The 21389-nt window shown below is 36.8% G+C and overlaps 4 protein-coding genes across 7 annotated transcripts; 2 read left to right on the forward strand and 2 right to left on the reverse strand.

Moving 5' to 3' along the window:
- The first annotated feature begins 545 nt into the window (after nucleotides 1-545).
- Nucleotides 546-3905, forward strand: LOC111450833. Its single transcript, XM_023091126.1, has 4 exons — nucleotides 546-1201; nucleotides 1663-1818; nucleotides 1894-2580; nucleotides 2677-3905. The coding sequence occupies exons 1-4, from the start codon at nucleotides 869-871 to the stop codon at nucleotides 3733-3735; spliced, it is 2235 nt and encodes a 744-aa protein (XP_022946894.1). The 5' UTR covers nucleotides 546-868; the 3' UTR covers nucleotides 3736-3905.
- A 1373-nt stretch (nucleotides 3906-5278) lies between these two features.
- Nucleotides 5279-10997, reverse strand: LOC111445883 (uncharacterized protein At3g28850-like). 4 transcript variants are annotated; one of them, XM_023084522.1, is made up of 6 exons: nucleotides 10897-10992; nucleotides 10566-10671; nucleotides 9302-9403; nucleotides 8465-8625; nucleotides 6811-7708; nucleotides 5279-6577 (listed from the first exon to the last, which is right to left on the reverse strand). In XM_023084522.1, the coding sequence occupies exon 6, from the start codon at nucleotides 6483-6485 to the stop codon at nucleotides 5562-5564; it is 924 nt and encodes a 307-aa protein (XP_022940290.1). In that variant the 5' UTR covers nucleotides 6486-6577; nucleotides 6811-7708; nucleotides 8465-8625; nucleotides 9302-9403; nucleotides 10566-10671; nucleotides 10897-10992; the 3' UTR covers nucleotides 5279-5561. The 4 variants fall into 4 exon arrangements, with proteins under 4 accessions (XP_022940290.1, XP_022940218.1, XP_022940365.1 ...); XM_023084450.1 differs by having other exon boundaries at nucleotides 10566-10997; XM_023084678.1 differs by lacking the exon at nucleotides 5279-6577 and having other exon boundaries at nucleotides 7291-7475; nucleotides 7548-7708; nucleotides 10566-10997.
- Nucleotides 10998-12771: 1774 nt separating this feature from the next.
- On the forward strand, nucleotides 12772-15033 carry LOC111445105. Its single transcript, XM_023083372.1, has 3 exons — nucleotides 12772-13165; nucleotides 13871-13975; nucleotides 14530-15033. Exons 1-3 carry the CDS (start codon nucleotides 12845-12847, stop codon nucleotides 14842-14844), a joined length of 741 nt encoding a protein of 246 aa, XP_022939140.1. The 5' UTR covers nucleotides 12772-12844; the 3' UTR covers nucleotides 14845-15033.
- Nucleotides 15034-19496: 4463 nt separating this feature from the next.
- LOC111443217 (MADS-box transcription factor PHERES 1-like) lies at nucleotides 19497-20945 on the reverse strand. Its single transcript, XM_023080938.1, has one exon. It carries the CDS (start codon nucleotides 20868-20870, stop codon nucleotides 19779-19781), a length of 1092 nt encoding a protein of 363 aa, XP_022936706.1. The 5' UTR covers nucleotides 20871-20945; the 3' UTR covers nucleotides 19497-19778.
- Nucleotides 20946-21389: the final 444 nt, after the last annotated feature.

A 21389-nucleotide genomic window follows, 5' to 3' on the forward strand; every position in this document is an offset into this window, starting at 1 on the left:
CCATTAAAAAAATGGTGAAGGGGCACAATTGTCAAAGTTCTTGATTTTTTTTTTTAAATTCTATTTTGATGTATTTAAATTTTAATAATAAATTATTTTAAATATAAAAACTATTAAATTTTAGAATTAATTTTTCATTTTTACCAATATTATTAAAAGTTTCCCTACTATTTTTTTTGTTACTAATAATTTAAATTTAAAACATAATATTATAGATTGGTATCTTTAATTCGAAAATTAAGTAGTCGACAATATTGGATGATGAAAGTCCCATTTAGACTAATTTAGAGAATGATCACGGGTTTATAATAAAAAAAAATACTCTCTCTATTGTGATGAAGCCTTCTGAAGGAACTAAAGAAAAATCATGAGAGCTAATAGTCGTGTTGGTCTAACATAGTTCTTACACAAAAAAAATATATATATATCAATAAAATTTTATATATATATATATATTATTAAAGTTAAATTTAAATAATTAATGTTAATTTATTTTCCACAAAAAAAAAAAAAAATCGAAACAATATCTCTGTCTCTCTATCTTTTTTCCCATAAGACGACTTCCAGTGCCCTTCCTTACCTTTGTCTCTCTCTCTCTCCTCTCTCTTTCTCTCTCTAGTTTTCATCTCAAAGCCAAACCCAACGGCATATTCTTCGTCTCTCTTTTCTCAAATTTCTTTTCCTCTTCTTCATAACTTCACAAACCCACAAATCCCTTTTCCCCAATTTGCGTTTAATCGACCTGGGATTTTGCTATCTGTTCTTCGAAGATCTTGGAACACTTGGGCGCTGATAATTTCCCCCATTTTTTGCAACCCCCACTTTTCCCCCTTTGATTTCTTCGTTTTTTTTTCACTTGGGTTAACCGATGGTTGTGAAGATGATGAAGTGGCGGCCATGGCCGCCGCTAGTTTCAAGGAAGTACGAGGTTAGGCTTGTCGTTAAGAAACTCGAAGGGCTTGACGGCGTCGCTGACAAGGGGGTTGACAAATTGACCGTAGAAATCAAATGGAAGGGTCCGAAAATGGCTTTGAGTCCATTGAGAAGAACGGCTGTGAAGAGAAATTACACGAAGGAAGCATATGGGGTGGATCAGAACGGCGTCGTTCAGTGGGATGAGGAGTTTCACAACGTTTGTACGTTCTCTGCTTATAAGGAGAATGTGTTTCATCCATGGGAGATCGTTTTCTCTGCCTTCAATGTGAGTTTGATTTTGGATCTTTTTGTCGTGTTCTGTTTTCGATTGAATCTTTGTCTACTTTTTGTTGTTTTCGAAATTGGGTTTGCCTGGATTCATGTTCCCTTGTTCTTGATTTGTTTCATCCTCCATGTTTTTGAATCTGGGTCTTAGTTCTTCTGTGTTGAATTATTTGTTCATCATCTGCTTTGAACTCTAATCTTTACAATGGCCTTTGAGTTCATTAAGGGAGCTGATTTTTGTAATTTTGTTCTTGTGAGCTTCTGAATTCTGTTCTGAATGTTCTATGCTGAAAATTTGCTGATATCTTGTGGATGATATTTGTCTCTGTTCTTAGATTGTATGGCTACACATTGCTGATGTTCTGTTCTTGTTCTTGATATCATGTTTATATGGATGAGCTTATCAGTAATGGTCGATAGTTAACCCGAATCATCTTTGATTTTGTTTCCCTTTCTACATAGGGCTTAAATCAAGGGTCGACAAACAAAGTTCATGTTGTTGGCTCAGCAGCTCTTAACCTGTCTGAACACCTTTCTGTGGCTGAACAAAAAGAGCTTGAATTGAAGATACCCCTTAATCCATCTACAAATGCATCCGAGGCTAGCCACGTTCTCTGGGTTCGTATCGTCCCGTTCCCTCAAGATCCATTGATTTATTACGTGCTTTTTTCTTATGTTTACTGTATCGTGCAGATATCGCTGAACTTATTGGAGCTAAGAACGGCTCAAGTTGTATCACAACCTGTACAGAGATCAATGGCTGCAGCCTCATCTCCACCTTGGTCTGGAGAAAATGTCCCAGCAGAAAAGGATGAGGTCTCTGCTCTTAAAGCTGGCCTTAGGAAAGTAAAGATTTTTACGGAGTTTGTGTCGACCCGAAAGGCGAAGAAGGCTTGCCATGAAGAGGAAGGCAGTGAGGGTAGGTGCTCGACTAAGAGTGAGGATGGCGAGTCGAGCTACCCGTTTGACTCTGATTCGCTTGATGATGTTGAGGAAGTGGAAACCGATGAAGCGAAGGAGGATACTAACATTAGGAAGTCCTTTAGTTATGGCACTCTGGCTTATGCAAATTATGCTGGAGGATCATATTACTCTGATATGAAGATCAACGGTGATGACGAAAATTTAGTTTACTATAGTAATCGAAAATCAGATGTCGGGTGTTCGAGCATGGAGGATTCAAATGCATCGGCATCTGAGCAAACTTTGCCACAAAGTTCGAAACGCGGTCTACTTCCATGGAGGAAGAGAAAGTTAAGTTTTAGATCACCTAAGGTAAAAGGAGAGCCATTGTTGAAGAAGGCTTATGGTGAAGAAGGCGGTGATGACATTGATCACGATCGAAGGCAGCTCAGCTCCGATGAATCTATTGGTCTTGGGGTAAGCTGACGCAACTCCATACCGACGTCTCACTACCGATTCTATAATTTGTTTCATTTCTACATTTCTTTGCTAAGTTTAAGTTGGTTATTGCAGTGGCAAAAGACCGAAGAGGATTCAACTGCGAATCGATCATCGGTTTCGGAATTCGGGGACGACAATTTTGCGATTGGCGCTTGGGAACAGAAAGAAATCGTGAGCCGTGATGGACATTTGAAGCTACAAACACAGGTCTTCTTTGCTTCTATAGACCAACGGAGTGAGCGGGCAGCTGGTGAAAGTGCTTGTACTGCTCTTGTAGCTGTTATTGCTGATTGGTTTCACAACAGCCAAAATCTCATGCCTATAAAATCTCAGTTCGATAGTTTGATTCGAGATGGCTCGTTCGAGTGGAGGAAACTCTGCGAAAATGAAATATATCGCGAAAAATTCCCAGACAAGCATTTTGATCTCGAAACTGTCGTCCAAGCTGAAATCCGACCTCTTTCTGTGGTTCCAAGGAAGTCGTTCATTGGTTTTTTCCATCCAGAAGGCGTAAATGAGGCGAGGTTTGAATTTTTGCACGGTGCCATGTCCTTTGATAACATATGGGATGAGATTAGCCGTACTGGGTCGGAATGTTCAGACGACAGTGAACCACGAGTTTATATTGTCAGTTGGAACGACCATTTCTTTATTCTCAAGGTCGAATCCGACGCGTACTACATCATCGACACATTAGGGGAGAGACTCTACGAAGGATGCAATCAAGCCTACATCTTGAAGTTCGACGACAACACTACGATCTGTAAAATGCCTGACACTAGCGAAACAACGTCCAATGATCATCAGATTGTTGCAGAAATAGTCGAAGACAAAGATCAACAGGCGAGCGTATTGGCGAACGTAACTTCAGAAGAACCAATGAATGAGAAAGACGAAGTCTTATGTCGTGGGAAACAATCCTGTAAAGAATACATCAAGAGCTTCTTGGCTGCTATCCCGATTCGGGAACTGCAAGCCGATATCAAGAAGGGTCTAATGGCATCAACCCCGCTTCACCATCGCCTCCAGATCGAGCTGCACTACACCCAGATTTTGCAACCTTCGGACGATCTCAAAGGCATAACACGAAGCCCAGATTCGACGCTGGCAGACATTGCTGCTGCTACATAATGTAAATTTTAGGATGCTTGGTTAATCTAACTAGTTTTTGTTTTTGAAATGACTGAGAGGTTAACAAAGAGGAATTTATAGAGAAGAGAGGGGATGAAAATGCAGTGTAGTAGTAGTTAGTATGCAGCAGCAGCAATGTTAAGAGCAACTGCCTGTGTTTTTTGCTTGCCTTTTGGTGTCCAATCTCCCTTTCATTTGTCTGATGAACCGCCTTTCGGCACAAATGAGCGTGTGAGATCTCACGTCGGTTGGGGAGGAGAACGAAATATTGTTTATAAGGGTATGGAAACCTCTCTCTAACATATGCGTTTTAAAAACCTTGAGGAGAAGTCTGAAAGGGAAAGTCCAAAGAGGATGATATCTATTAGCGGTGGGCTTAGACGGTTACAAATGGTAGGACATGTGCAATGTGCCAGTGAGGAGGTGGACACAGGGCAGTGTGCTAGTAAGGACGCTAGTGGGGAGGAGAATGAAATATTATTTATAAGGGTGTGAAAACTTCTCCCTGATAGATGCGTTTTAAAAACTTTAAGGGGAAGCTCGAACGGGAAAGCCCAAAAAGGACAATATCTAGTAGCGGTGGAGTTGGGCTGTTATAAATGGTATCAGAGTCAGACACCGAGTAATGTGCTAGCGAGGAAGCTGAGCCCTAAAAGGGGTGGACACAAAGTGGTATGCCAGCAAAGATGCCGATGGAAAGGAGAATGAAACATTATTTATAAGGGTGTGAAAATTTCTCCCGAAAAAACCCATAATCTCTTTCATGGTCGTTAAGTTTAGGAGGATTATATGTCTTTGTTCCATTATGATTTGAGGTATCCTGTGAGAAGAGGTGGTGGGAGGCTATGAGGACAATAAGCAAAACAAAAGGAATATGTTTAATATTTTAATAAAATAATAAAATAATTGAAGGAAAAAAAATAATAATAATAATGAATGGATAAACTAAAGCATATAATAATTAGAGGTCAAAAAGAAAATAACTTTTGTTTGATTAAAACTTAAGGGAAATCAGTTTATTAGTTTCAATCAAAGGGATACTTTTAAGGCTTTTAAATCTTAATTATACCACTAAATATGCCATGATTTTAGTTTAATTGCATACCATTCTTTCTCGTTCATTTATTATATCTAAATTTTTACGTCAATTTTTCCCTCATATTCAAGATTTGGATCAAGATTCAAAAGCCGAACTTAGAACCTGGCGGATTTGGTCACGTTACAAAAAGTTTGTTTCAGCGTCCTCACTCACATATATCACAAGAAAATTTCTTGGAGGTCACGTAACATAGATTGAGCCCCTTGAAAAATTTCTAAGAGGTCACCCGGTGTATTTTGTCTCCCTTATGTTACTTATCTTGAGAAAAGCCACGCTTGAACTCGAGTGGCCAAACAGGTATCATGAACTAAAGATGTTAATTTTGTAATATTACCATTTAGAGTAAAAGAAAACAAAGTTTTTTTGTTCATGAAAGAGAGGCTATTTGACGTGCAAGTTTGATACTTATTGTTGCCAAATTATAGGGAGGAAGGTAAAAGGAAAGAAGAGTTTAAAATGACTTTTTCTAGCCTTTTTCCAAAGCAGCCATGTGCTTGTCCTCCTCTTCCTATCATTCTCAATCATTTTCATTCAACAATACAATTATTTCTATGATCATATTCCAAATTCTCCATTCAGACATACATAACTAAATTCATCACCAACAACTGATTCGTCTGCTACGAAAATAGATAGTTAAAGCTACAATGGCGGTCGAGAATCGAACATAGCACGCCCATCGAGTTTTAAACAATGAACAGAAAATTCTAAGAAGATTATAGTGATTTCAGCAGCAAATGGGGCATTTGGCTAACCCATTTTCATTGCAATCAGGACATCTAATATACAAGCCGTTGTTGTTGTCGTGGTCGTGGTCGTGGTCGTGGTCGTGGTCGTCTTTAAGAACCTTACGACTACCATTGCAGCTTGGGCACACCAGAAACCTGGTGTTTGCACAGCAAGAGCATGGAGAATTAGCCAAGTCTAATGGTATGCCATCCAACAGTTTCCTTAGCTTGCCTTGCTCATGCAGGGCTACCACTTGCTCTGCTCCTCCAATGTACCTTCCCTTAATAAAAAGCTGTGGAGGGATCACCTTAGCCCCCAACACATCCCACAGCTCCTCCCTGAATTCCAAGTGCATCGACACATCTCTCTCCATAAACAACACTTTGAAACTTTCGAGCAGGAACCGAATACCGTTACATTTATCGAACGTTTTCCTAATACCTCTCAAGCTCGTCGAGTAAAATATAACGGATTCGCTTCCTCCTGGTGGACATCTCTCTTCAAAGTCTAGTAAAGATGAGCGTTCTTCATGATTGTCTACCTTCACTTGGAACCAACCCCTTGGTTCCATGGTGATTCTTCCTGATAGACATGGAGCCTCCGAATTTTTCTTGGCAGCCAAGATTTCCTCAGATTTTATGAACGGACCGAGATGGTTTCGGTCGCTAACGCTAATCTCGAGTTCAGATTCTGCGTCTTTCAAATCTTTAACGTGTTGGGATATGGTGCTACATTCTACTACTGGCAGGGACACCCTGAAGTTGCTGCTGCTGTTCTTGGAAATTTGTTCTTGAAAAACTGGTGGGGTTTCACATAAATGGCTACAAGTTTTCTCAGTGGGGTCTGATAGAAGAGAAATGCGTTGTTTTAAAGAGCTAATGGAAGGGTAGAGTTTCATTTTCTTCAGCAGCTTTCCCTTCATATCCTTCCTTCATCTGTTTCTTCTTGTCATCACATCACTAAATAGCAGTTCAAATTTCAGTTCTGGATTCCAATATAGCTAGAAAGTGGAGGCTGAAAGAAAGGCAAAAAAAAAGGTGTTTGTTAGTTTGCTTTCAGAGAGGTGCATAAATTAATGACTTTAGCAGAGTGGGGCTTGGTTTGCCATTGTTTAGTGAGGCAACTATTTGTAACTCATATTCTGACCCATCACCAACAATGGTCCATCAATCATGTTATGACACAATAATGAAACAAGAAAAAAGAAAAAGATGCATGATGAAGAAGAAGAAAGAACCTGACCCCACCTATTTGGTGTATGCTCATGAGAAAAGCAGCAAAGTGAAGAGGGTCAATGGCAGAGGCTAAACCACCCACCCCATCATGATTCGGTATATGAGAAAGGAACCTTCGTGGCCATTTCGACAAGCTTCGTGGTTTGTCGAGGCACGATGCATGCTCATGCTGTTCATAAACCTTGGTGGATTACCGAATTAGCTACATCTATCCTACAGTACTTTCTGTTAGGAATCACGACTCTCCATAATGGTATAATATTGTCCACTTTGAGCATAAGCTCTCATAGCTTTGCTTTTGGTTAGACCTCATACCAATGGAGATGCATTCTCTACCGTACTTTCGTGGTTCTTGATCTAACAAGAGTCCTACAATCTTCAGCCCAATGAAAAAAATATAAATAATGCATCAATATGAAGTACAATGATTCAAATATACTATTTGAAGAAACATGTATACATTAATGATGATCATATATTAAAGCAAGCATAAAGAAAAAACTTGAACCTTTACTCAGATAGTACAACTTATTTTAGAACTTAATTGTTTCTCTTTCCATTTTGTATCGATGAAAACCAAAGTAATCCACGTGAGAATGACGATATGTAGTATGGTACTCTCTAATAACTCGAGTTTTTTTTGGCAATTTTCACAACTCAATTCTCCTGAATAAGTTGTTCAAATGGTCATAGTGCAAATGTTGTCTGCCCAAGGAACGAACAAGGATCTAAAGATGACAGAGCTTTACAAGGGTTTATATGTACAAACATCAATAGCTGAGTATTCAATAAATAAAAGCTCTTAGCTATGTCCGAATAGTGATGCAATCACCAGTTCATAATCAAAGCCAAAACATGTTAGTTTATTGTCATGTCCATCAATAATGGTTATCTGCATATGATATGAACCCTGCAAGGAGAAGGAAATAGTTAGAATGCATAATAGTTAAAGGAAAAAGAATTCAATGATTGTGTGTGTATATCTCAGGTTTTTCATCCCAAAAAACCTAGTTTGTAACAACCCAAGCCCACCGCTAACGGATATTGTTCTCTTTGGGCTTTCCCTCTCGGGCTTCCCCTCAAGGTTTTAAAATGCATCTGCTAAGGAGAGGTTTCCACACCCTTATAAGGAATGTTTCATTCTCATCTCCAACCAAGGTGGGATCTCATAATCCACCCCTTTGGGAACCCAGCGTCCTCACTAACACACTGCCCAAAACTTGGCCCTGATACTATTTGTAACCGTCCAAGCCCACGGTTAGTAGATATTGTCCTCTTTGAACTTTCCCTTCCGAGCTTCCCCTCAAGGTTTTTAAAACGTGTATGCTATGGAGAGGTTTCCACATCCTTATAAGGAATGCTTCGTTCCCCTCTCCAACCAATATAGGATCTCACGTAAGGTCACCATGAAGCTCTTTAGATAAGGTTCTAGTTTTCAATAATTAGATTTGTGCTAACTCGAACTCCCATTAGGTTCTAGTGGAATACTTAATATTAAGAGAACACATGAAACTAAGAAAACCCTTCCATAAGGTAGAGCGATGCTTTTAATCCTTTCAAGACAAAAAGAACAGACTTTGTAGATCAATTGAGCCAGGATAAAACCTTGTTCCTTTAACTTAATAAAAGATAAGCACAAGTGGTAAACATGAATTGAGTAACTTACAGGTACAAAGAATGCCAGAGGCGTTTGAAATGGGGCAAGTGCAAAATCACCAGACGTATAAGGGCAGGACGTCTCAACACAAATGTCATAGCTGTCACTATATACGTGCCATCCGAAATATAAAATATCAACTACCATTTTTCCTGCAATGATTGGCTTACCTATGCCACGTGTACAAGATTGCTGTCATTAGCCAAAGTTCGAGCTAAGGTTCAAAGAATGACATATGCCTAATGTAACTGCCCAAGCCCACCGCTAGCAGATAATGTTCTCTTTGGACTTTCCCTCAAGGTTTTTAAAACGCGTATGCTAGGGAGAGGTTTCCACACCCTTATAAAGAATGATTCGTTCTCCTCCCCAATAGACGTGGGATCTCACACCTAACAAGAATTACACGAGGGGGAAGGGGTATACCTTCTCTCTCAAGGGTCAAATAAAGACAGGGCAGTTGGTGCTAGTTAGAAGTAAAACAGAAGCGATAGAGAAGTATCCTCTAATCTTGCTTATCCATAAAAAAGATGACAAATCTAAAGGTTAATCTAACCCATGAACTCATTATTGTTCATAGAAGAAAGGAAGGTAGTAGGTAGCAGATGTCAGCCCTGTTACTAGGAAAAACAGTTCAGTGCCTGTTTTATTGACGTTAAGCGCCCACTAAATTTACCAATGGAGCAACTAGTAACAGCTAAATAAAAGTTTAACATAAACATGAGCAAATTTGCATCAAATCCTTAAAAGAGGTATTCATAGTTAAGTTTCAGCTTCTACTTGTCAAAAAAATGGAATGTTAAGAAAACTATAAAGATGATGAAAAGGGCTAAGTGGGGTATTATGTACCTATGATTAGATTTAAGGTCATATTTGTTGGGTGACCCCTAACTATGGGGCTGGGAGATATCTCTACTCCTTTCACCATGATATCATACTTAGCTGTCTCATCTGCATTAGTTGCAGAACAAAAATAAATTATCAATACAAAATTCCATTCCATCAGAGCAAAGTTCACTCAAGTTAGAGAATAAAACGCAAACTTCCTTAGACCCCGTAGTGATTGGTTAAATCTTAATGAACTAGAGCTAGCTCGGTGATCAAGATATTAGACGTTCGAATTTACGCCCATGCAAGTGCTATTTATGAATTTTCATGAAATGTTCATCATTTTATCTACATTTCCATTAAATTCAGGTCTCAACATTCAGGCCAACGTCAACATTTAAAACCTTGCTGAGCTGGTTTATTAAAAAAGAAAGGTAAACTTCCATAGGCTATTTAGTTCTCATTTACAATCTAATTATCACACATATTTTGTAACATCCAAGCCCACTTGCTACTAGATATTGTCTTTTGTGAGTTTTTCCTTTCAAGTTTCCTTTTGAGTTTTTAAAATTTTTTAAAACGCATCTGTTAGAGAGATATTTCCACGCCCTAATAAAGCATGCTTCGTTGCCCTTTACAACGGATGTAGGATCTTACAATGTGAGTGGATTGTGAGATCTCACATCGGTTGAGGAGGAGAATGAAGCATTCTTTATAAGGATGTGAAAACCTCTCACAGAAGACGCGTTTTAAAAACCTTGAGGGGAAGTCTGAAACGTAATGTCCAAAAAAGACAATATCTGCTAGCGGTGAGCTTGGGCTGATACATGCCCACCTTCAGATTCAACACTATTCCCCTTCAAGCACATCATTGTCGTTGAGATGTGAAAGATTGAAGGGTGTTAGAAGTGTTGCAAAATGAAGCTCTATAATAATGATGGGTTATATAACAGTGCCTTTAACAGTACCAGAAATGCAACTACGAATAGAAAAATGAAATGATCAAACGAAATGATGTTTAAAATAAGAGATTGAAACCCCGGAGGAAAAAAACAAACATATTCAACAGTACATTGACATTGACTTTCAATCATTAAATATTACTCAACTATAAGTGGATTGACATCATTAAATATTACTCAACTATAAGTGGATTGACATTGAAATATAAGCACAAAAACAGAGCCACAAGCTATTTAATCTAACCCACAAAACCAAGATTCAGAATGGAAAGAAAAAAATCTCAGAAATGGAGTAAAAGCATTGAAATTAGAAAACCACAAACCGCAGAGATGAACTCGAGTGGCGAAGAACTGTGGAACAAAGCTTAGCCAAAGAAGAAATGAAAAAATCAGCTTCATCAGAAGAGAGGGCTCCATGGAATTCGAACTCTGTAAGAACAAATTTGAGGAAAAACTTGAGAAATTCTAATAATGAAGCTCTGGAGTCGCGTGAAAAACGGGGGTTTCGGTGGAGTAGAGTGGGAGAAACTGAATGAGACGAACGCCATTGGAGAGCGGGAAGAATCCCTTCTTCGTCGGGGTTTAGCAGATGGGATACACAGAAATTTTATAAAAAAATAATGCAAGGAGAGAAGAACCAAGCAAACCGTTGACCTAGGATCTTGCAGCTATGAACACTATCCATTTTCTTTATCCCTTGATCTGTGAATTTACTTTGTGTAATCTCGTAGAAACTATATTGCAGTGAAGAGCAGTTTGATTGCGTCGTGCTTTCATAGATAGGTAATTTCTTGATTTGGAACGAAAAAGGTGCCATGTGTTATAATTGCACTTGTTTGGAATCTTTAGCCTTGGCACAAGCCGCATGTCACAATCGCCGCACTTTTGATCGGATTTGCTGCTTTTCAATAACAAGTGAGATAAGTCAATGCGTTCTTACGTTGCCTACGGTCAAGTGATGTATGCTCGAGCCTCTGCCCTTAATTTTAAGAGAAGATTTTAGAAAACGAGCGCAGAGAGAGATTTTCGAAAGGGACGTTATATAAGCAAGCAAGAGAGAAATAACAACGGCTCACAGCATATAATCTTGGGCAGAGAAAAGTTGACAACTAGTCGTATCCTCCTATTCATGTCTGACAAGTCTAGACATGATATTTCTGAAACGTCATACTTCCTAGAAATACAAAACTAAAACACTAGAATATGAAGAGACATAAAGGGTTGGGTTTGTCATGGGCATGAGGCCATAGGCAACATGTCTTGGACGAGCATGACCGTGACACCACGCATACTCGAGCCTCTGAACCTAGTTGTGGAAAAAGGTTTTAGAAAATAAGGACAAAAAAGAGTTTATAAATTTTTTTGAGAGCGATTCAAGAAAACAATATTATAAACTAACAAAGGATCAGGGATAACAATGACATTGATAGCATATAACTTAGCCATAAATAATTGACTACATCCAACTACCTACATTTTGAAGAGTAGACATATACTAACCCATGCACACCGCTAGCGGATATTATTCGTTTTAGCCCATTATGTATCACGGTGAGCTTCATGATTTTAAAACGTGTCTATTAGGAAGAGGTTTCCATATCCTTATAAGGAATGTTTCGTTTCTCTCTCCAACCGACGTGGGATCTTACATTCTAACCCTCTTGTGTGCTCAACGTTCTCATGTCTAACTCTAATATCATTTGTAACAGCCCAAGCACACTGCCGGTAGACGTTGTTCGTTTTAATTCATACATACCGTCGTTAGCTTCACAATTTTAAAACGCATCTGTTAGGGAGATATTTCAATCTACATGGGATCTCACTGCGCCTGATTTTAGTAAAAGTTATACTTATAATAATAAAATAATAAACAACAACCAGCTAACAAAAAATAGTAAAAGAGGTTGAAATGGGTATGCTAACATAAGGGCATTTATCAAAAGTTTCTCTTTCGATCGTTAATGGGCTCGGCCCATTGACTAAAACGGCCCAATTAAAATAGTGTAGAAGGGCATTTATGAAGTCTCTTTCGATCGTTAATGAGCTCGGCCCATTTCCTAAAACGGCCCAATTAAAATAATGTAGAAGAGCATTTATGAAAAGTTTCTCTTTCCATCGTTAATGGGCTAGGCCCATTTCATAAAACGGCCTAATTAAAATAATGTAGAAGGGCATTTATGAAAACTCTCTTTCGATCGTTAATGGGCTCGGCCCATTTCCTGAAACGGCCCAATTAAAATAATGTAGAAGGCCATTTACGAAAAGTTTCTCTTTCGATCGTGAATGGGCTCGGCCCATTTCCTGAAACGGCCCAATTAAAATAATGTAGAAGGGCATTTTATGAAAAATTTCCCTTTCGATCGTGAATGGGCTCGGCCCATGTACTGAAACCGCCCAATTAAAATAATGTAGAAGGGCATTTATGAAAAGTTTCTCTTTCGATCGTGAATGGGCTCGGCCCATTTCCTAAATCGGCCCAATTAAAGTTTTGGGAATCTTTGTCTGCTTGTCCATGAAGTTTGACTCTTTTCGATCTTCGTTGACAACTTCGGTTCCCGGGTTTCTTCGGCAGAAGTTTCCACTTTCAATTTCCAGTCCAAACATGGCGATTTACGATCTCTCAACGGCATCCGCCGTACTGCTTCTCCTAATGACGGCGGCGGCCGTTGAAGCTAGGGACAGCAACCGAGTTTTCTCTCCTTGCGCCGACACGACTGTTGAGAAGTCCGACGGTTTCACCTTAGGGCTTGCTTTTGCGACGCAGCAGAAGTTCGTGTTTAACAAAACGTTGAATTTGTCTCCTTGTGACAGTAGGCTTGCTCTTACGAATGGAAATTCTCTGATCTCTATGTTTAGACCTATGGTTGATGAGATCTCCCTCCTCACCGTCAATACTACTCCCTCCGTGTCCAATTTCAATCCGGTTAGTTCTTCGAATTCTTTGTTCTTTTTCCTCTTTTGATGTCAAATTTATCGGTTGGTTCTGTTTGATCTTCGTTTGAAGTTGATACGAGCGCTAGTATTAGATTTTGTGCGTGAGTTTGTCGAATCGGATGGTTATTAGGTTTTGTGAAATTGAGGTAATAGGTTTTGTATGACTCTCAAATCAAACATGGGTTTGGTTTCTAAACCCTACTCCTAAGCACGAAACAGGGGGGCAAACAGAACAGATCATTTTGAAATCACTTCACGTGCTTTAATTGTATGATTCAAGCTCGATTTGATTTGGGATTTTTTTGGTATATGAATTGTTTCTTTGAGGATATTATAATCAATAGCTATTGGTTGGCATTCTGCATTACTCAATGTTGACAAGAAACTCCAATGTTGATGTTTGGTTGGAAAAATAAGGAATTTCACTGAAGATGGTATTAAGGCGTTCTACTCTCAGTTCGTGTTTGAGAGAGTAGATAGTCGCCCTCCCTCTTCCGCCTTAAGATGATGCCTTCCTAATGCTTGGGCTGCTTTGTTTCCATAGAAGGAAGAGATTAATTGTATGCGCTTGTTTGATTTCTATTGCTCACGTAGATCTAAAATCTTTTCTATTAGTTTATTTACTACAAATGCTAGTGTTCTGTTCTTACCAGTGGTGGACTCACTATTCCTTTTCAATTTCATCCATTACCAGTCTTCCAATAGCTATATGGTTGCATTTGCTGGACGGAAATATGCTGCAAGGTCCCCTCCAATTTTTGTCGCTGATGAACAACATGCCGTGACTAGCTTTACTCTGGTAAGTTCATGGCATAGGAAGTAGAAAGTAAACTAAAGACACAAGACATGGATATAATAGAACACTGACTTTCTGATATGTTGTTTTTAAGAATATGACATCCCAAGATGAGGCCTTGTTGGCCAAGGTTCGTGGTGTCCGAGTGTTGCCTATGATAGGGGGGTTCATGTAACTAATAATCGTTCGATAAACATTCAAAATACTTTTGTATTTTCACACTCTTCTATTCAATGGTTGCAAAATTATTTGCCACCTTACAACAACTTCCTCCAATAATTTCTTGTAATGAGAAGGGGAGAGGATTAGACTAGTTCTGTGAGATTACACATCGGATGGGGAAGAGAACGAAACATTCTTTATAAGGGTGTGGAAAACTCTCCCTAATAAAAGCGTTTTAAAAACTTTGAGGGGAAGCCCGAAAGTGAAAGCCCAAATAGAACAATATCCGTTAGCGGTGTGACTTCTAATCCTAGAGAAGTGTTTGGACAATCCATTGTGCTCTTTATGATTATTTTCACATTGGCATCAATTCCATCAAATGTTCTCGTGTACAGGTGCTCGAGTTCGAGAAGGGCAGGCTGCAAAACCTGTTCTGGAAAAGGGACGGTTGTGCTCAATGCTCAAACAACAACACCTTTGTATGCATCAACAATCAGGATTGTGCAATCAGAACAAGCAACTGCAAATATCGTGGCGGTCCTGTCGATTGCAGTCTTGCTATACAACTAGCATTCTCGGGCACCGATAAGCACCTTTCGGTTTTCAACTCTTGGTATGAAGTCTCAAGACTTCGCCAGTACTCGCTCTTCAATCTGTATTCAAATCTCAAAGATTCTCTCACTAGTCAGTACAACAAGATCTTCCAATAGAGCATAGCACATATATTTTGGTTAATGCATATTCCCATACATGTATGTTGTAATTCAGTTTAAGCATCAAATTCCTTTCATATCTTAAATGATTCCCCATACGCAGGGCTACCTTATATGTATACTAAAGAGTATTTCGGATACACAGTCGATCGGACTCTAATACTTATATAATTATAAGTTTGCACACGTGTGAAACCTTCGTTTTTTGAATCGATAAACCAACAAAAGTTTCGGGTTTAAATTGATAAAATTATTAATTTATCCTCTTACACTAAAATTTTAAAATACTTATTTTCATTTAAAGCCTCTTTCATTATGAACTTAATTCACAATTCTTGTAACATGTACTCAAGTTTTTATTTTATTTTATTTTTGTCTTACTCAAAGTACAATTACATTAAATTTTTTATTTTATTTTATTTTTATTTATACATACAGTTGCAAATACAAGATTATAAATAAATAATATTAAGATATTTGTAAATATATACTTATATATATATATAAATTTAAGAAAAAGTTTATACAAAATAATAAATATTTAAGGAATAAAATAAATAAATAAATAAACAAGAAAAGTCGTGCCCTCTCAGCCCTTTCTCGTTTTATTATTCCCCTCACTTAACTTACATAGCCGCCAAAAGCTCTCCCCCACGCTTTTCTCGTCCAGCCAGCCTCCCCCATTTTCTGGCCAACGACGAATAAACAAACTCACGCGCCACCTCCCTCCAATTTCCAGATAATAATAATAAATAATAATAATAATATTTTTTAAAAATTCTATAAAAAAAAAAAAAAAAAACCCCATTAATTTTCCATTAAAAATTTTGAATTATATAAAATTACACTATGCTAATTTGAAATAAAATAAAATATCCCACAACAATTAAATAAATAAATAAATAAATAAACAAATAAACGTTAATTCATTCAATTGTGCCAGTTCTGTGAAGTCCCATTAATACACAAATTCTTCACACAAACGACTATTTTGTAACAAAAATTAAATTGAGGTAAAGTTGGCGAGGATTATGATAATACCTAAAACTTTTGTTTTCTTTCGAGATGGTTTCACATTTATTCCATTTCATTTATTTTTTCTTTGGTAAAATAAATAAATAATTAAATTTATGTATGCATGGTGTGTCGTGTTGGTAGAAGAAGAACACGAGGAGGAGGAAGAGGAGGAGCGGGTTTGACTGCTCCTATCAAACACTTGTGCAAATGAGACCCTAAATTTGTCCCCTTTCTAAAAGGGTCTTGCATGCAATGGTAAAGACTTTAAGCCCCTTAATTTAAGCCTGCTTTTGTCACTGTGGGACACCTTCTTAAACACCCTTTCTTTTCTTTTTTGTTTGTTTGTGTAACTTCTTCGTTTAATCCTCATTATTCAACGTACCCGTCACTCCACCCAACGTCATAAATGTTTTTCGATGTGCTCGTAAGGAGACTCTCGCGCTCTCCAAATGAGATATTTTACCAATTTGAACATAGTTCGGTTGATGTTATTTGTTTATTTTTACGGAACAAAAGTAAAAAGAAAAAAGGCGGAGAAAATGACAATATGTGGTGGAGGTGACAGCTCTTTGGGTATTTAGTAACTGAAATGGGAAAACCAGGCAAGCTTTGTTGAAGTTGTTTGTTTTGTTTTGTTCACTTGCTGACTGATCTTATCTTTAACTTTCTCTTCTCTCTCTCTCTTCTTTTTCATCCATTTTGTAAGGGTTTTTGAGATGCTATTTTCTCAATCCCTTTAGAACACTTGTTAGTTTTATATTTGATGTTAGCTTTAAAATATTCTTCAAACAAGGTCATATTTTTTCAAACCTACTCTGGTTTTGAAACACGGATTCATTGCGTTGGCGGTGTTGAAGTGATTTTAGAACGGTTCAAGCCCATCACTAGTAGTTCTTTCCTACTACTCCTCAAAGTTAGTTTTTAAAACGTGTCTGCTAGGGAGAGGTTTGATGACCTGAACAACTAGGATTATCTTATTCAAACGGTAAAGGTTGAATTTTTAAAAAAATCGAAAAAAAATTTGTTTTAGTTTGTGGGTTAGAGTTTTTTTTTAGTCGGGTCAACTCAACCAACGTGAAAATTAGGGTTCACATATCCAACCCAACATTACTTTTAAGATTATTACGAAGATTAATAAGATTTGAGGTTTGTAATAGATGCATTGTGTCTTACGAATGTTTGGTATTTGAGTTTTATAAGATTTTAGTTATTAATGTGACATGTACAGTGGATAAATATGATTTTTTTAAAAAAAATCAATCGGATGACCCGACCCAACCCAACTCAACCCGAAAAGAGACGGTGGGCTAGGTTGTGAGCTCTATTCGGGTAATTCAAGTCACCAACTTGAAATTTTAGGTGGATCCGTAAACTAAATACATGTTAGAACTATAATTCAAAAACAAGTTTTGAAAACAAAATTTGAAACCGCCTTGAAAAATTGAAAGGCGGGATGAATCGTAATAGTTAATCGTTTTGCGAATTAAACGAAGAATTGTGATAGGTGAATGTTAAAATGAGTTGTCACAAAAGAAAATCTCATATATTAAAGTTTGTTATATAGCAATGAAGGCGAAATTAATTAGTACAATCTCATTCTTAGTTGTCATTTTGACTTAAGAAAGCTTTTTAATTAATCAAATAAATATTTTATATTAATATTATTTATTATTATTATTTTATGTGTGAAATGGGCATTATGGTTACAAAAACAGTTTGAATTGGTATTTGAAACCAGAGTTTAATTGGTTGTGGTTGGTGAACTCTTGCCTTTTACTTCTTTTGTTTATGTAATAATCACCAATTCAATTTCTTTTATTTTAATTTTATTTTCTCTTTATTAAATTATAAATTTAATTTAATTGGAGGAATTAAATTTTTCTGAATTTTTTATTTAAAAAATATTGAATATAAAACGAAGAATATTTTATACACATTTGAAAGCTTAGGGACTAAATAAATAAAATTTAAAGTGGAGGGACTAAGTTGCAAAGGGATGAGATTTGCAAAATGACCCCTTTGGAGAAGCGGTATTTCAGTTTGAATGGTTTGAGTTGCTGGTTTATTTATTTTTTGTTTTTTTTTTTTACTCGTCTCTCGTTATACTTATATACTTATAAATGAACATGTCGTGTTGTGCATGTGACCTTTAAATGTTATAAAAATCAATTATTTATTTTTTTTTTTAATTCTCCTCAGTGTCATTTAGATATGTGAATTTAAAGTCAATTTTGACTTAGTTTTCTGATGTTTTATGATGTCGATTACTTAATTTTTTTTAATTAATAATACATGGTAATTTGTTGTATTTCTTTCTTGAATTAAATTATAAGCTTACTCGTTTAATTTCGAAATCTTTCGTTCATATAATATGTGAATTTTAGATTAAGTAATAAGCTTATACGTTCAATTTTGATTTTTTTTTTTTGTATTTATTTGATTTTTAATTAAGAGTGTTAGAGAATGAATTAGGGTATGAATTTGTTTACGTTGGATTAAGTTTAAATAAACGAAAACTTTATGTATTATGTTAATGCATGGATTTAAAAAAAAATAGATTGAATTGAACTAAATTAGCTCGAATTTATTGTATACCATTGTATATGCATATATTTATTTAATTTTATTTATTTATTCTCTCTGGAAAATGATTTTTTAAAAACTATTTCGAAGGTAAATTTTAAAAAATATCTTAATTAAATGTTCGAAAATAAATAAATAGATTATTTTTATTATAAATAAAAATATGATTGAATTCGGTTCATTTTTTAATATAAGTTGTTTGAATTAAAAAATTTTAACCCTAAACAATTAGGTTGGGTCTGAAAAACGTCACAATCTAACTAAGGGATACCCCTACTTTAAACTTCCAAAATTTTGTATCTAATAAGTCATGATAAGATTTAATTGATTTATTAGATCGCAATTTAAACTTTAGGTTTAACGAAACTTCTAAGTTTTAATTTTATATTCAATGGATTTACGAATGTTACAAAGTATAGAGTTGAACGACTAAAATTTACAATTTTTGAAACTTTAGGGACCGAAGATGTAATTTAACATATAGTAATATCGACGGAGAGTAAAAGATAATGTATCGATAATCATTAAATATTTTTCAATAATTACTAAATTTTGTTCCGTATCATTTATTTTCTCTACAAAAGAAATGAGTACACGTTCCGAAGTCAACATATCGCTCCATAAAAAAATTATCAAAATTTTAAGGCAAGACGATCTAGTTCAAAGATTTCACCAATCCGACACGTCTAATATGCCGTCATCACAATAAAGTTCATGCACTAACGGAACAATATCTTGTTCGGGAGTACGACGTGCATGCATGTACTGAAAATAGTTCTTTATCATTTTTTTTTGTGAGTTTAATAATTAATCGTATAATGAAAAATTAGACTATCGACTTCTAAAATGAAGATTAATTTTCTTATCCTCTAAACTCGATATCATGAATGACATACGGGTAAGAAAAAGATATTAAAAGAGAATAAATGATATAAATTTTAGAACTAACTAATTAGGATTAAGATTATATATTGAATTAAGAAAAAAAAGCATTAAATATTATTTATGTTCATCTGGGAATTCTGTAATGTATTTGGAGAAGATTTGCATGAAGCTTATGTCTTAGAAATGCATAATTAAGACTAAATATTTCCCATTAGTTTACATTTAGAAAGGGGATTAGGATTGGGGTGGTGACCAGAAACTGAGCCCTAACCTATTGGTTTAGGTAATTTCAGGGTTCATAACATCAAAAGATACATTAAAAAAGAAAAAGAAAAAAAGAAAAAAAAAAGAAAAGAAAAACACCCTGAGAGGAAAATTGGATTCAGAACCCAAATCCTCCATTATTGAGATCACCACAGGTATTCAGACCTTAAACAGCAAGGCGTTCATGGAGTAAAGTTGTTTGGCCATTCCTTGTTCAGAAGATCATCTTCATCTTCTTCTTCTTCTTCCTCTTCGTTCACTTTCTCGATCAGAGTCTCATTTTCAGTTCCATTGCTGCTTCTGCTTCGGCTTCCGCTTCCGAATAATCCATGAAGCATCATCTCTGCTTCAACACTCGCTCCATCGCCGCCGTCACCGATCATTCCGTAGTTCGCTTGCGGATTAGCCAAATCCATAGGGCTTGCATTGTCGTCAACGCCACCAAGGTTGCTCACAAGTTTCTCAATCTCGCTCATCCCGCAACCTGTTCCCCCAAAATTCCAATCGCAGAGCAGATTGTTCTCATCCATATCTCCCTCAGCAGTAATTGTTGTTCTTCCGCCCAAATCGACGGCCTCCATCATCGAATTTCCTCCAACATTTCCTTCAGATTGGAACCCTAACTCCCCTGCCATACTGCTACTACTGCCTCCGATTTTATCGTTCGAGTTCATCACCATATCAATAAACCATTGATCCATTAAATTCCTTCCATTATCCACCAGATCCATCTCGTTACTTCCTATTGGCAGCAAAGGAGTGTTAGAAGAAACAAATCCAGGAGGAGGATGAAGACGATGCACCTGTTGATGATACTCGATTCGTTTTCGGCATTCTCTCATCTTCTCTTCGACCATCCAGAACAATCCGAGCAATTCTTCAGTGGAGAGTTGGTAAATCTGGCGACCTTGATGCAATTGGTGCATCAGAAGGTCGATTTCGAGTTCCTGATTCTTCTTCATGTGCTTCTTCAACAGGTCCTGCGCCTTGGCCGTACGTTCCTTCAGATAGGTCTCCTGGTTCGTCATTTTCTTCTGGCGTTCGACCTCCGGCAGGCTATGGAAGCGACGGTAGAGATGTTGAGCAGCGGACAGGGACGGCCAGATGACTGGATTGTCATCATCGGGGCCGTAGACGACGGCAAAGGCGTAAACGCCACAGAGAGTGGTGAGTTCACTCACTTTCTTCATCAATCCGAGCCTTCTCTTCTTGAAACTGGCTTTTCTTGCATTGTCGCTTGCAATCCACACGAGCTTCACCTTCTTCCTCGTCATTTCGATACCTCTCTATCCTTCTCTCTTCCTCTTTGCTTGTTTGTTTGTTCTTAGCTCTGAATTTGAGGTGCAGCAATGGAGTCTATTTATAGGGCTGGGGAGGGAGGAGGAGGAGATTAACTTCTTACTTTTTGTTTTTGTTTTTAATCTCTTGGGAAATGAATTACTAGGGGCATTTTTGTCATCTAGTAAATTGTGATTTTAAAAAAAATTAAAAACAATTTATAATCGTAACAACCGACCTCTGAAACATGACCCGACTCAGAAACGGTTAGCACATGCATGGCTCAAAAAGTTTTCAAATTTTTATCAAATAATAAAAATAAATAAATAAATAAATAATAGTATTCAAAGTATATCACCCTTTTAAACAAATTTGCATGAATATTTTTATTTTTTAAAAATGAAAAAAAATTGATGCACCAATCACAAGCAGTTACTTGAATTTGTAACTCTGGTATGGAGATTCTAACCTCACGTGACTAACGTGAGAGTCCTTGACATGTAATTTCCATCATA

The sequence above is a fragment of the Cucurbita moschata genome, unplaced genomic scaffold (genome assembly GCF_002738365.1).
Source record: "Cucurbita moschata cultivar Rifu unplaced genomic scaffold, Cmos_1.0 Cmo_Scf00001, whole genome shotgun sequence".
Taxonomy (NCBI): Eukaryota; Viridiplantae; Streptophyta; class Magnoliopsida; order Cucurbitales; family Cucurbitaceae; genus Cucurbita; species Cucurbita moschata.